General features: G+C 39.5%; 1 protein-coding gene and 1 long non-coding RNA gene across 7 annotated transcripts in view; one reads left to right on the top strand and one right to left on the bottom strand.

Annotated features, from left to right (window-relative positions):
* LOC123499657 overlaps positions 1-6,850 on the top strand; it is a 29,046-nt gene extending 22,196 nt beyond the window's left edge. Inside the window, exons 2-3 of the long non-coding RNA XR_006673060.1 lie at positions 2,489-2,627; positions 6,481-6,850. This is a non-coding gene — a long non-coding RNA (uncharacterized LOC123499657). The remainder of the gene's footprint in view (positions 1-2,488; positions 2,628-6,480) is intronic.
* LOC123499655 overlaps positions 1-14,138 on the bottom strand; it is a 42,523-nt gene that overhangs the window by 14,623 nt on the left and 13,762 nt on the right. For all 6 annotated transcript variants that reach the window (XM_045247996.1, XM_045248001.1, XM_045247997.1 and 3 more), the window contains 3 exons: positions 13,791-13,994; positions 13,116-13,350; positions 2,478-2,615 (listed from right to left, as the gene is read on the bottom strand). In XM_045247996.1, coding sequence (XP_045103931.1) covers positions 2,478-2,615; positions 13,116-13,350; positions 13,791-13,994 — 577 coding nt within the window. The remainder of the gene's footprint in view (positions 1-2,477; positions 2,616-13,115; positions 13,351-13,790; positions 13,995-14,138) is intronic.

Raw genomic sequence — 14,138 nt, 5'->3', positions numbered from 1 at the left:
AGAGTTTACCAGAGAAAGTTATGAATGACTGAGATTACTGGTTAAATCTTTCATTAGGGAGTTAAACAGAATAGGAGTGAGAGGAAGAAGAATGCCCTGTCAAGTGAGCCCATGAGAGAAGGAAAGGCATACAATTAGTAAAGAGCACCTGGTATGAAAATTGTGATAGAAGATAGAAAGAGATGCAATTTTCCAGTGTAGAGCAAGTAAATTTATATAAACAAGAAATGAAGAGTATATACCCATCTTCCTGACTAATTGATATATATTAGTATTTCATTATGCTAAATTTAAGCTGGAAATTCAAGAAATATATGACTTTTATAAGGATGGTGAGTGATACTAAGGGAGACTGTCTGGTGGTCACTATGTCCAAAGATTGAGTTAATCATGGGCAATGCAAAAAGTAAGCTTATTGAAAAGCCATTTATCAGCAATAAATAGTGAAAAACATAATTTTCATTGATCTAGTTTTTACAATAATGTTAGAATGCAAATTATAGAAAAGCTACGTATCTGTGAGGATCAATGAAATATCAAAGTTTTTATAGGTAAGTACATTTCTCCTAAGGCTTCTATACTTCTTTATGCAACTTCATCTCAAGTTTCCTTTCCGACCATTCTATTGCTGCTGTGGTAGACAGCCACAGTCTGTCTCCTAAATCTATTAATAACAGTGTTCCTCAAGGATCTGTCCTGTCACTCACTCTCTTCCTATTATTCATCAATGACCTTCTAAACCAAACTTCATGTCATATCCATTCCTACACTGATGATACCACCATACACTTTTCCACATCTTTTCAGAGATGACCAATCCTTCAAGTAAAGATCACACAGGGACACCACAAAATGCTTGACTTCTGATCCCCTAAAATTTCTTATTGGGGTAGAGAAAACTTAGTAGTGTTTAATGCCTCAAAAACTCAATTCCTCCATCTATCAACTTGACACAACCTTCCAGACAACTATCCTCTCTTCTTCAATGACACTCAGCTGTTCCCATCTTCTACATTAATATCCTCAGTCTGTCCTGTACTTATAACCTAAACTGGAAACCTCACATCTCATCTCTTTCTAAAACAGTTTCTATAAAGTTAGACATTCTGAGGCGTTTCCACCAGTTGTTCTCATCTGCCCAACTGTTACATCTGTATAGGGGCCTTATCCACCCACGTATGGAGTATTTTTTCGCATGTATGTGTGGGTTCCCTCTTCTACACTGAATATCCTCAGACTATCCTTTATTCATAATCTTTACTAGAAACTTCACATTTCATCTCTTGCTTCCACAAAGTAAGGCGTTCTGAGGTGTCTCCGCCAGTTTTTATTGCCCCTCAAATTGCTAACTGTACAAGGGCCTTATCTGTCCTTGTATGGAGTACTCTTCACATGTTTGGGGCATTCCACGCACACAGTTTTATTAAATAGAGTGGAATGAAAAGCTTTTCGTTTCATTAACTCCCCTCCTCTGACTGACTGTCTTCAGCTTCTTTCTCTCTGTTGAAATGTTGCATCTTTTTCTATCTTTTATTGTTATTTTCATGTTAACTGTTCTACTGATCTTGCTAACTGCATGCCTCCCCTCCTCCTGTGGTCTCATTGCACAAGGCTGTCTCCTCTCATCCCTATTCTGTCCAACTCTCTAATACAAGAGTTGATCAGTACTCTCAATCATTCATACCTTTCTCTGGTAAACTCTGGAACTCCCTGCCTGTTTCTGTATTTCCATCTTCCTATAACTTGACTTCTATTAAGAGGGAGAATTCAAGACATTTATCCCTATCTTTTGGTAAATTTTTTACATTGTTACAGAACTTGCATTTAAGTGGGCTTTTTTCTTTGTTTTGTTGCCCTTGACTAATTTCCCTCTTGCATTAGAAAAAAAAAATTAAGGTTTCACTCATACTGTCTTACTATATAGGCAAAATCAAAATTGTTTTTTTGTCTTATTAATTCCTCTAGTCTGAATGACTATCTTCAGCCTCTTTGTCACTGCTGTAATGTCAAATCTCTTGCTATCTTCTACCACTAATTTTATGACAATTGTTCTTCTGATCTTACTAACTACATGCTTCCTCTCCTCTCATGGTCTCACTGCAAAAGAATTTCCTTTTTCTCTCATCCCCTATTCTGTCCACCTGGCCAATGTAAGAGTTAACCAGTACTCTCAGACATTCATCCCTTTCTCTGATACACTATGGAATTTCCATTCTGCTTCTGTATTTCCATCTACCTATTGACTTGAACTCTTTTGAAAGGGCAACTTCAAGACTTTCATTCAATTCTTTAAGCAACTCTCTTGACCCTGTTCGTGGACCAGCATCTCAATGGCCTTTTTTTGTTTTATTGTTTTTGTTGCCCTTGGCCAATTTTTCTCTCTTACATAAAAGAAAAAATAGGAGAACAGCTTTAGTCCCAATAATACGTATATACAGAAGTTATTTATTTTCAGGAAATAAATAAAAAAAAACTACTTTTTTTACAGCTCGCTGGAATTGGCGGTAATGCTGAAGGTAAATCTGAAGGATGCTTGCGGTCGTGTGTGTGATGCTGCCGGACTCTTGCACTCGGCAGCACATGTTGCCCAGCATCTCTTCCAGCACATCCTTAATCTGCAGGAAAAAGTATTACTGAGCACATGCATCTTTCACTACAATACCTCTACTAAATCTGTATTGATAAAAATGAGCATCATAAAATATTCGTTCCAAATAATCTAATGAAAATGTACATAATGATGAAAAATGAGCAATCAATGCAATCAAAATGAATAAAGAATCAAAGGATCTAAAGGTGAAGTTGATCATGAGTTCAAAATTAAGAGAGAAAGTAGTAATAAACAGGGACAAGAGTTATTCTAAGAGGAATCATTATTTGAAGCAACAGCAAAGTTACCACTTTAACATAACACTTAGTGGCACAAGAAACACTGTGGCTGTATCAAAAGAAGTTGCACAAAGCAATCTTTAGGATGTCAAACAAAGTTAGGGAAACAGTGGATACAGTCAGCATCCACTCTGATAATGGCTGTGCAGATTTTGTAGCACTTTGTTTGGAAAACTGTGATAGCATATCAGTGAAGAGATTCAAGCCCGAACCATAAAATACTTCAATGAGATTCCTTACAAATGATGCAAGCAGGAGCATGTATCAGGGCTCAGCATACATGTCCAAGTGATCAAGATAAGTATCAAGTACTTATATCTTTTATTTATTTTTTTTATTTATTTTTTTCAAGAACAGGAAATGCAACATCAATATTGGTTTTTGCAATAATGCCAAAATTACAGTTCATAAAGTTAAGTTCTCTAAATGAAATTTTCATTTAACAAAATTTCAACATCAATGAAGATACAGTGCTGACATAACAATATCTTACCACGATGCTTTTATGAAAATAAAAAAATTCAACTAATATCTCCACAAATTGTCATATCTCAGATCAACCTCAGTTCACTTACATACTGCACAGCAAAATCATTTATTCCTGTGTATTTGTGCATCAGTAAAGATCATGTCCTGCGCTTATCTAATGGCGCTCTCCATCATTTAGCTATATACATCTAAGCATTCTAATCAAATTTCAGGCATGCTATCATTATGTAGACTTAAGCTACAAAGTCATGGAGCCAGTGCATGTCTTTATATTTACCCAACCTTCCACCTCTTGATCCCTGGTGGATTAACTTGATGATGTAAAAATTTCCATGTGAAGAGATGCAGTGACTTTAAGGAAGGGGATAAACTAAGATAATTCACACCTTTTAGCTATACATCCATCTTCATTCTCTCTCTCTCTCTCTCTCTCTCTCTCTCTCTCTCTCTCTCTCTCTAATAGAACTTTTTTTTCTTGTCTCATCCTCCTCATCTTATTCTTTCTTCTTCCCCTGTGCCCTCACTTCCCTTTTCTCTCTACCCATCCCTTCCTTTTGATTCCTACTTCTTCACATTGTGAGAATATTCATGATATAATCAAAATTACATACTATGTATGGAGTGTGTGTATTTACTTAGTTGTATATTACGGAAATTAAGCAGAGCTCATAATGACCTGTCTCCATATGTAATTCTATCCAACTTTTCCTTAAATACATGCACACTTCCCGCTGTTATAATCTCTTCACTCAAGCTGTTCCAGATGTCCACTGTCCTATGTGGAACACTAAACTTTTTATTGTTCCTCTGATCTTCTTAGAGTGGCCTCTTGTCTGTCTATCTCCATCTTTAATCAGTCATACCAGGTCTTGTCCATACAGTTCAACCAACTTTTCAGTGGTTCTTTGGATTCTTTCTAGTTTCCTGATATCCCTTTGTATGTGTGATAAAAAAAGGCCCACTGAGGTGCCTATTCCCAAACAAGTTGATGTAGTTAGAAGACTTCCATTGGTACCTTGGAATACGAACTTAATCCGTTCAAAAAAATTTTCTTACTCCAAAACGTTCTTATTCCAAAGCATCAAAATACATGTATTTTTATGGAAGAAATTATAATTCGTTCCAAACCACCTCCCAAGACCAAAAAAATTTCATTTTTCACCTAATTTCTTACTTTTTGCATTTATTACTATATATACTACTATTACTATTATGCTATAACTATAAAAAAAATTAGGAAAATAAAGCAGGAAAGTAAGCAAAATGTAATACAGTAATCGCCCATGTATCCGGATTCTAGCAGCCAAGGCCCTGGCGGATACGCGAAATATCCGGATACACGGAATTTCCTTTCCCAATCCCTTATAAGTTGAGAAAAAACATGTACATAACCCAAATGGGTAAGAAAACAATGAATGAAAACACATTAAATGACTGTGCATATAATAATGACTTCCTGGAGCATGATAGAATGATAACATATCAGATACCTCTTCCTCTAGAATATGTGATGGTTGGGAAGGTGCCATCAGCAGCATCATGGTAATCTGCTGTTTCACTGCTGAACTGGACACTATCTGAGTCATTATTAGTGTGTTGAAGTGAGATAATGATAGTTAAGTATTTATTGCTTGTCTGGTACAGCTTTCTATCTCTGTCTCAACATAATCTTTTGTAATAGTGTTATTGTGAGAGCTATGTGATGTAAAGTTGTGATGATGAAGGCAGTAAGAAAAAAAAGTGTTTGAAAAATCATAACAGTCTTATGATATAGAGAGATGGTGGAGAAGCCTGGCAGTGAGGCATGGGGTGAGGCAGGGTCTTGGAGGGTCTTGGGGGAGATAACACGAATGATGGAGGGGAGAGGGAGGCCAGAATTGAAAGTCCAGCTGTCTCCCAACAATACATTTGTTTGTTTGTTTCTAGTTGTCTTCTCTTTTTGATGTTTCTCATTCTAATTCTCGTCAACTTATACCTGTAAGGCAAAAATTAGAGAGCAAAATGATACACCTCCCTACTTGACTCCTGGCCATGCACTGTGTAGGGCATGAGTCAGGCTATGACATAACCACACACAAGACATTTAAAAATGGCTTCCTAATGGGAAGAGTATTTAATTATCATAAAATAAACTATACCATCTGGTAATTTAGGGTATGAAGATTTTGGAGATACAATAGTAATCCCAAAATCTTAAATCCCCCAAAATTAAAAAAAAAAAAAAATAAATAAATAAAAACCTGCATCTCCACAAAGTCTGAGTTAAAATTTTTTTGGGAGGTGGGTAATTCGTATAAGTCAGATATATATACTATAATGAAAATTCAACTTCTCGTAACCAGAAACAGGCGTCACCACATCCTCCTATGTGACTCCATCATACCAGCATCACACACTCTTATATAAGCCAATAAGTTTTTCTTTGATATACTGCATTCATTATGGAAAATAAATCAGGAAAGTAAGCAAACTGAAATATGAAAATTCAACTTCTTCGCGGTCAGAAACAAGCGTCAACACATTCTTCTCAGCCGACTCTATCACGCCAGCACTACACACTATTATCTAAACCAATAACGAGATAAAAATAACGATTTCAATATTGTCATGCATCATAATATGTTTCTGAACTGCTTACTTATCCATGGAAATACATGTATATCTTATATCTCACCAAGAAATAAATAAAAAATGATAAAATACAGCATACTGACATAAGAGCTCTCACCATCCTCACACCTACACAAACATATCCTTGTAAAAGCTGATACATGATTGGCTAAGTATCCACCATTTTGAAAACAATGGGCCAATGACAGGCCTCGATATATGGCAGATAGCCTCAAGCATATACAGACTGTGCGGCATAAAGGAGCGTGGCTTCTGAAAAGTGCCAGGATCATGCCTGACGGGCTCTAACGTAAGAGCCACGATTGTGCCTGACGGGCTATAAGGGTTAAGGCTTTTAATTCAAGAGCTGGATACTCTCTCTTCCCCTCAGATATTCTAGAATCTTCCATATGTCTGTCTATTTCTCATGACCACATGTGCCACTAGGCAATGATCTTAATAACTAAAAAAAAATAATATCATTATCCCCAGCACTACAAAACAACAACCAAACAACTGCAATCAACACTCGAGGCACTGAAGCAGCGTGGTGCCCCAACATGCAGTCAGCTGATAGCGCAGTGCTGCACGCAATCTGTTGACCGCGTTTGTTATTGTTCGCACTCCAAAGCAAAATTCGTCCTCCAATGCAAATAAAAAAAAAACACAATTTTTTTGTTTGTAATCCAAGTTGTTCATACTCAAAAGCGTTCGTACTCCAAGGTACCACTGGTTTGTCCAGTACAGATGGTATGCAGACGCAACCAACACGTAACGCTGCAGCACAAGCATGAAAAAGATGGCAACACTTTGATCAAGATTGAAAACCAAGACTACATAAGTGGAACATTAGGGAAAAAAAAAAAAAAAAAAAAAATGCAATCATTCAGGATTAGAATTACCCACTAAGAAAAAAGGATGTGGAAAACATTCCCAGGAATAAGCAATTAAGTAGTCGAGAGACAGTTTTCAATTACTAAGACGCAATTACATGCTATCACTCAATCTTGTAGAAATTTATATAGTAATAGGTATTGTGTATACATGAGAAATTATCTACTCGTATTATTGGATTATCAAGGATGCATTTCAATAACAGCATGAAGTACTATATGGCCTGAGCAGCTCTCAAAAGATTCAGTTCTCCACAAGATTTGCTATCTGAGCTGAGCAGCATGCTTACCAGGAAAGAGGGAATCAGTGGGGAGTTAGTTATTTCAACAACACTGTAAACAGATCACATGGACAACCAAAAAACTAGAGTATTGTGATGGACAGAGTTGTGTACCTGTCATGATCAGCAGAGGGATAATACAAAACATCAAGAGTCAATGCTGACACTATCAAACTAAGCTGGATAATATATCAGGGACGACTTTTTCAATCACAGCTGGCCGGTTTGTAGGTTTAGGGTCAGACTTAAGTGGCATTAGGAGGTGTGACAATCAACATCAAAAGGTAAGTTATGGATTGCATTAAGTGTTTTTTCTGTTCAGTATTCATAGTGAAAGTATTAAATTTAATAATTAATACCTACACGTTTCATCTTTTCAGTAGAGAGTCCCACACTTCCCTGAGAACGAATGCAATGAGTATTTTGAGTGTGTGATACTTGCGTTTCAGAGTTCAGAACAGGCACACCTAAAAGGTGTGAATTGTTTCAGTTCATACCCTTCCTTTACATCAACTCTCACCTTTCACTATGAAGTTTTTACATGTCTGTAATACTGGACTCACACATACACAATTGTGGTGCCCCAACAGGCACGATTGGAATCAGGGCTAAAAAGTGCACGATTGCTCCCAATTATACAGGACAGGGCCGAGAGCCAGAATAGACACGATTATCGGGCATATCGGGGGAGTGATCAGGGTGGTGTCGCACCTAACGTGGCACTGTCGCCCCGACATGAAATGATGATACGCTCGTTTCGGTGCAACAGGGGCGATGAACCCCCGACGAACCCCCGACAACACCCTCATTTTGCAAATTGCATCGCCCCATATGGCCCAGCAGGGGCGTATCATCGTTGCATTTGGGGCGAAAGAAGCGATGGTACGGGTATGTCGGAGCGACAGCCCCGATGCATGCCACGACATATATATATAGGCAGCCCACCACAACACCAGGCAAACACTTCAGCACCACCCCTCAACAGTGCCACATCACCAGTGACTCAACACCACCACAAGCATGGAACTAATTATGCTGGGGGTATGTGGTATGAGATACCACTTACTGAGGGCTCTTGTCATCGACCAGTTTCTACTACCAGAGCCCAAACCAACACGGAAGCGAAGGGCCTGGGTGTGGCCCTACCTCCAGAAAAGACTGAGGTATGGACACTACGACACCCTCATGGACGAATTGTATAAGGAGAACCCAGACCTGTACAAGAATTACACCAGGATGGACAGGGAGCTCTTTGACAGCATCGTTGAGGCCGTGACCCCAATCATCGATAGGAAGACTAGTAGATGGTGGAAACCCATCGACCCTAGCACACGGGTTGCCATCACCCTGCGTTACCTTGCCACAGGGGACTCCTACAAATCCCTATAGCATGCATTTCGTGTGGCACATAACACCATATGTGGCATTGTTCCTGACACCTGCAATGTCATTGTTTCGGCCTTTGCACCCACTCTCCTCCGTCTCCCCGCCACACCTGAAGAGTGGCTACAGGTCTCCAAGGATTTCGAACAGAAATGGCACCTCCCTCACTGCATAGGCTCTCTGATGGCAAGCATATCCGTATACGGGTGGTAGAGCGGGGTGAGAGAGCAGACTGGCGTGAACATGTCGCCTGTGATGGTTGGCGAGAGCGCCGGTGCTGCCCTCTACATACGTCATCACATTTCCCGCCGCCCCTGCCACCCCTCGCGGCCTGCAAGGGGGCGATGGTGCAACGATAGCCCTGTACTGTTCGCTCCTGTCGCCCATTTCGCCCCGATATTCCCTGATAGCTATGCTGTTTGACAGTTGCCGGCCAGTCTGCTGAATATTTGAACAGGTTCAAAATTTTTGCCCCGATGCCCGGACATTCCCCGCAACGCCCGCATGTGCCGTATGTTGCCTGATGACCCCCGAAACACCCCGATCACGCACGATTGATGCCCCGATAGTGTTTTTTCGTCCCCCGATGCCAAATTTCAACCATCATGCCTGTCGGGGCACCACAATCGTGTATGTGTGAGTCCAGCATAAGTTAATCTACCAAGGATCAGAAAAAAAAAAAAGATACAACTTGGTAACTTGAGTTTACACATGCATTTCACACTACAATATTTTGTACATATGCAATGCAAAAGCAATAGTGTATAAAGGTGCGTCCACACATGCTCGGAACATTTGCTGCGAACATGGTTCGTAGCATGTTAGATAGCATGTTTGTAACACAGGTGTGGACAGGAGTGCGCGAACAAGCTAATGATCATGGCAACAGCTTGTTCTGTAGCAGAGATGAGGTGAACAGCTGTCCACACATGGCAGCTTTGTGTTCGCCACAATGTCAGCTACTGAGGACGCTATACTGGCAGCTGCAGCGGTTCTTGTAATCGGTGCACGTCACATCCCATAATACGGGGTGTGACTGATATAAGTTGATGAGAATTACCGTGTAGTCCCTCGTCCACTCCATCTCTCCACTGCAGACAGTCAGGTTGTGTGATACGTGTAACATGTTCGCTAGCACGAAAACCTCATCCACACCACTGCTGCCAACATGCTGCGATCTCGTGGTACCAACCTCGTGTGGACACGACTGTTAACAAGCCTCTTACGAGCTTGTTAGTGAATTTGCTACGAGCATGTTCCGAGCAAATGTTCCGAGCATGTGTGGACGCACCCTAAAACTAAATATTATGGAGGTAATATTAGTTCTAATGCTATCAACTCACAGGTATGGTAATGGAGTAATGGAAAGAGCAATCAGTGTTGCAAGTGTCGTCAGGTGGTGAGGGTGGGCTGGTGTGAGGTCTGACAGGGATGCAAGGTGGCAGTAATATCACTTGTTTCAGAGATAAAAGTTTTACTCCTCTTTGATTACACAATTAATTTCTCTGCATATTTTCATATTCTAAGAGTATCTAATTAAACTAAAAAAGTAATGAAAGGAGTAAGAGAAATAAGCACGAATATCCCTGTAAGCATGTGAACGATAGGAATGATAGGACAGAAATGTTTGGAAGAGCTGAACAGATATTGAATAAGCACGGTAGAATAAAAATCAGCAGGTAAAAAAGATGTTAAATGACAATGGTATTAAAACCACTTTAAAAATACATTATGAAGCTATATGCTTATGAAGCAAAAAAATAAATAAAAACTAATAGGCTCAATCAAGAGCTTGGGGTGAAGAATGGTGAGGGGACTGATAAATCTGGGACACTGAGGTATTCCAATGGAAATGGAGGAATATGACAGTGAATTTTAGGAAGTGTGGGACGGGTGGTATGGTGGGTTAGGGTGGGTCGCGTCCCAGGGTCCAGTAGGCGGCAACCTGGGTTCGAATCCTTGCCATGCCACATTTAAACAGTTTGGCAGTGGAAGATGTAGGCAGCATTGTAGTGTTAACCCGCCTAGTGGTATAAACTCTATATTTTGACAGATGGATGGCAAATGACCAATAGATGGCAAATGCAGTTCAATATTAACAAGTGCAGGGTACTGAGCATAGTTAGAGATAATTCAAGCAATAGGTACATGATAGATAACGTGGCACTAGGAAGTTCCAAGTATGAGAAAGATTTAGGAGTCATAGTTAACTCCAATCTCGGTACAAGGAAGCAATGTATTGAGGCCAGAAATAAGGCGAACAGAGTATTAGGATTCATTTTTAGAAGTGTTAAAAGCAGAAGTCCTGAAGTAATACTAAAACTATACTTGGCACTGGTCAGGCCACACCTTGACTATGGGGTACAATTCTGGTCCCCACTTTTCAGGAATGACATAGCTCTGTTGGAGTCAGTGCAAAGGAGGATGACTAAAAAGATTTTTTTTTTTTTTTTTTTTTACGTAGGGAAGAGGGCCAGCCAAGGGCAAAAAAAAGAAAGTTAGAAAAAAGCCCACTTGAGCGCTGGCTCTCCAAAGAGTAGAAAAAGTGCCAAAACCATCAGCCAGAATTAGGGAAGCAAATGCCTCGATACCTCCCTCTTAAAAGAAGACAAGTTGTAGGAATTTGGAAATACAGATGCAGGGAGGGAGTTCCAGAGTTTACCAGTGAAAGGGATGAATGATCGAGCGTACTGGTTAACTCTTGCATTAGAGAGTTGGACAGAATAGGAATGAGAGGAAGAAGAAAGCCTTGTGCAGCGTGGCCGCAGGAGGAGGGGAGGCATGCAGTTAGCAAGATCAGTAGAACAGTTACCATGAAAATAGCGATAAAATATAGAAAGGGATGCAACATTTCGGCGGTGAGAAAGAGACTGAAGACAGTTAGTCAGAGGAGGGAGTTGATGAGACGAAGAGCTTTCGATTCCACCCTATCAAGCAAAGCTGTGTGACTGGAACCCCCCCAAACATGCGAAGAGTACTCCATACAGGGACGGATAAGGCCCTTATACAGAGTAAGCAGTTGGAGGGGCGAGAAAAAATGGCGGAGACGCCTCAGAACACCTAACTTCATAGAAGCTATTTTAGCAAGAGATGAGATGTGATGTTTCCAGTTAAGATTATGAGCAAAGGACAGACCGAGGATATTCATTGTGGAAGAGGAAGACAGTTGAGTGTCATTGAAGAAGAGGGGATAGTTGTCTGGAAGGTTGTGTCGAGTTGATAGAATGAGGAATTGAGTTTTTGAGGCATTGAAAACTACTAGATTTTCTCTGCCCCAATCGGAAATTTTAGAAAGATCGGAAGTCAGGCGTTCCATGGCGTCCCCGCGTGATCTGGGAATGAGGGATATTCCCTATGAAGAGAGACTGAAAAAAAAGTTAATTTGCATTCCTTAGAGAGACATAGGTTAAGAGGAGACCTGATAGAAGTATTTAAGTGGTATAAGGGTTTTAACAAAGGGGACATGAATGTAGTTCTTAGGATCAGTGGTCATGTAATCAGGGCTGAGTCAATAGGGAGCTTTAAAGGAAGGTCAGATAAATTAATGAATGGGGAAGATAGATGGAATTAGGTAGCTTAAGCACACAGGGACTGCCTCGTATAGTCCTGGCGGCCTCTTGCAGCTTCCCTTTTCTCATGTTCTTATGTTCTTAAGTAATGAAAGCTCACTCAAAGCATTCATTTTCCTTGCTGAAGGCATCTTTATGTATGGATAAGCCAGATTGATTATAACCAATTAAATAAAAGTTATAAAATACACAATTACAATACAACAGCAGGAACAAATAAACAATAGCATAACATAAATATAAGGTGAGTATCATGACAAACGACATGCCACTTTAGTGACTTTAAGATACTAAAAAAAATTTCCTCTACTTTATAATAGAGATGCAAACCCTATTGAACACAGCTGTGTGCAATGAAAAGTAATACTATAGCTACAATAAATCAAACACAAGTAACATATTACACTAATTCTGTCAGGAAGTAAGATAATGAGAGTGGCCAGTATCCTAAGTACATAATAAATAATATACAGCTTACACTCATACAATATGGCAGTACTAACAGAAAATATCCCTTGCATTTATTTAGAGATTATTAGAATAAAAAGGAAAAAATTTATTTGCCAGCAGAATGCATTCCTATTTTTCCCATTAAGGCTGAGATCCTAAGGAAGCAGTTTTCCAAGGATACATTGAGTGATATGAGTAACAGACTAGCAAAAAATGTAAATAAATAAATTGATAAGTAATGAAAAGAAAAATGCAACAGAACAGAGATGCCACAAAGTTTCACCAATGCTTAGTGCTCTGATTTTATGGTGATCATCAATACACTTAAGTGAGGAATTTGTTAAAATGCCTAGTTGTTTTTTTTATATAAGTATCTTGAAAGACTATTTATTCAAACATGAATGGATGGGAATCTACCTACATGGCAAAGTTTTCTATGGACAAAATTATCTTTTCTGCTGGAAAAGAAATACATATTAAACTTAAAATAGCTGAACATAAAGTGCAACTTAGAGATTCTGGTGCCTAATAAAAAAAGACATTTCACTAACCTGATATGAATGATGAGTATCAGGTGAGACTCGGGTGTACCACGGCAGAACCAGGAAGGAATGGAGTGAGCCAGCAGTAGCCGCCATTTCATGCATGACAAGTTCAGAGCCACCACTGCCACTCCCTCCATATTCATATTTTGTTTGGCTAACTCTGGAGTGCTTCCCTCCTTCAAGGTTAGGACACGAGGAAGTTTGGCCTCTGTCAACGACACGCTCCAGAATACTGAAGCATCTGTTTGATAAATGCTTATTCTAATTCTGCTCATTCACCATACTGTTAAAAACTTGTAGAAAACTATACTACAGCAATAACATAATTGTCAAGGAGCATGAGGGGAGAAATCCCCTGCTAATAAATTCTCACATAGAGAAGAATAAAAAGGAACATTTATGGTATTTGACCCTGATATTTTGCTGTATTATATTCAATCCTTTCATGAGTGCTATTGCATATGAGTAGATCAAAACAAGTTACATTAAAATAATAAAAATGCTTAAAGAAAATGCTTGGCTAATAACAAAATAAATTAATGTTGATACGTTAAATACAAAAAGCATTACTCAGTGGCTCATCTTACTCAAAGTGTTATTTTCAAGCAGTCTGCATTAAAATTTGAGCTATGCTTTAGATTAATAACAATATCAATACTTGTAACAACAATAACTACTCACTGTGCAAAAACTGGATAGGAGTGTGGCCCATGTTGAATCAGGTTGTTGAAGACAGTCCAAGTGGTGTAGCCCGAGCCTAGGGTTACAGTGATGAGGCCCACAGCACAGGCACACACCCACCAGGCACCACCCCCACTCAGACACACACACATGGGGCACCACACCACACATGATCCCGCTGCCCATATAGCTCCGCGCACCCATCTGTCAAAGATTCTACATCAATTTTGTGTAAATGAATCTCAGACTATAGTCACAGAAAAATCATTTGTAACCAATAATATTAAAGGACTCATTAAATCAATTTTGGCAGAGAGCTGTAAAGCACACTGTGTTAATCTTTGAATT

This window comes from Portunus trituberculatus, chromosome 50 (assembly GCF_017591435.1).
Source record: "Portunus trituberculatus isolate SZX2019 chromosome 50, ASM1759143v1, whole genome shotgun sequence".
NCBI classification, from domain to species: Eukaryota; Metazoa; Arthropoda; class Malacostraca; order Decapoda; family Portunidae; genus Portunus; species Portunus trituberculatus.
This window is presented reverse-complemented; position numbering and strand designations above follow the sequence as displayed.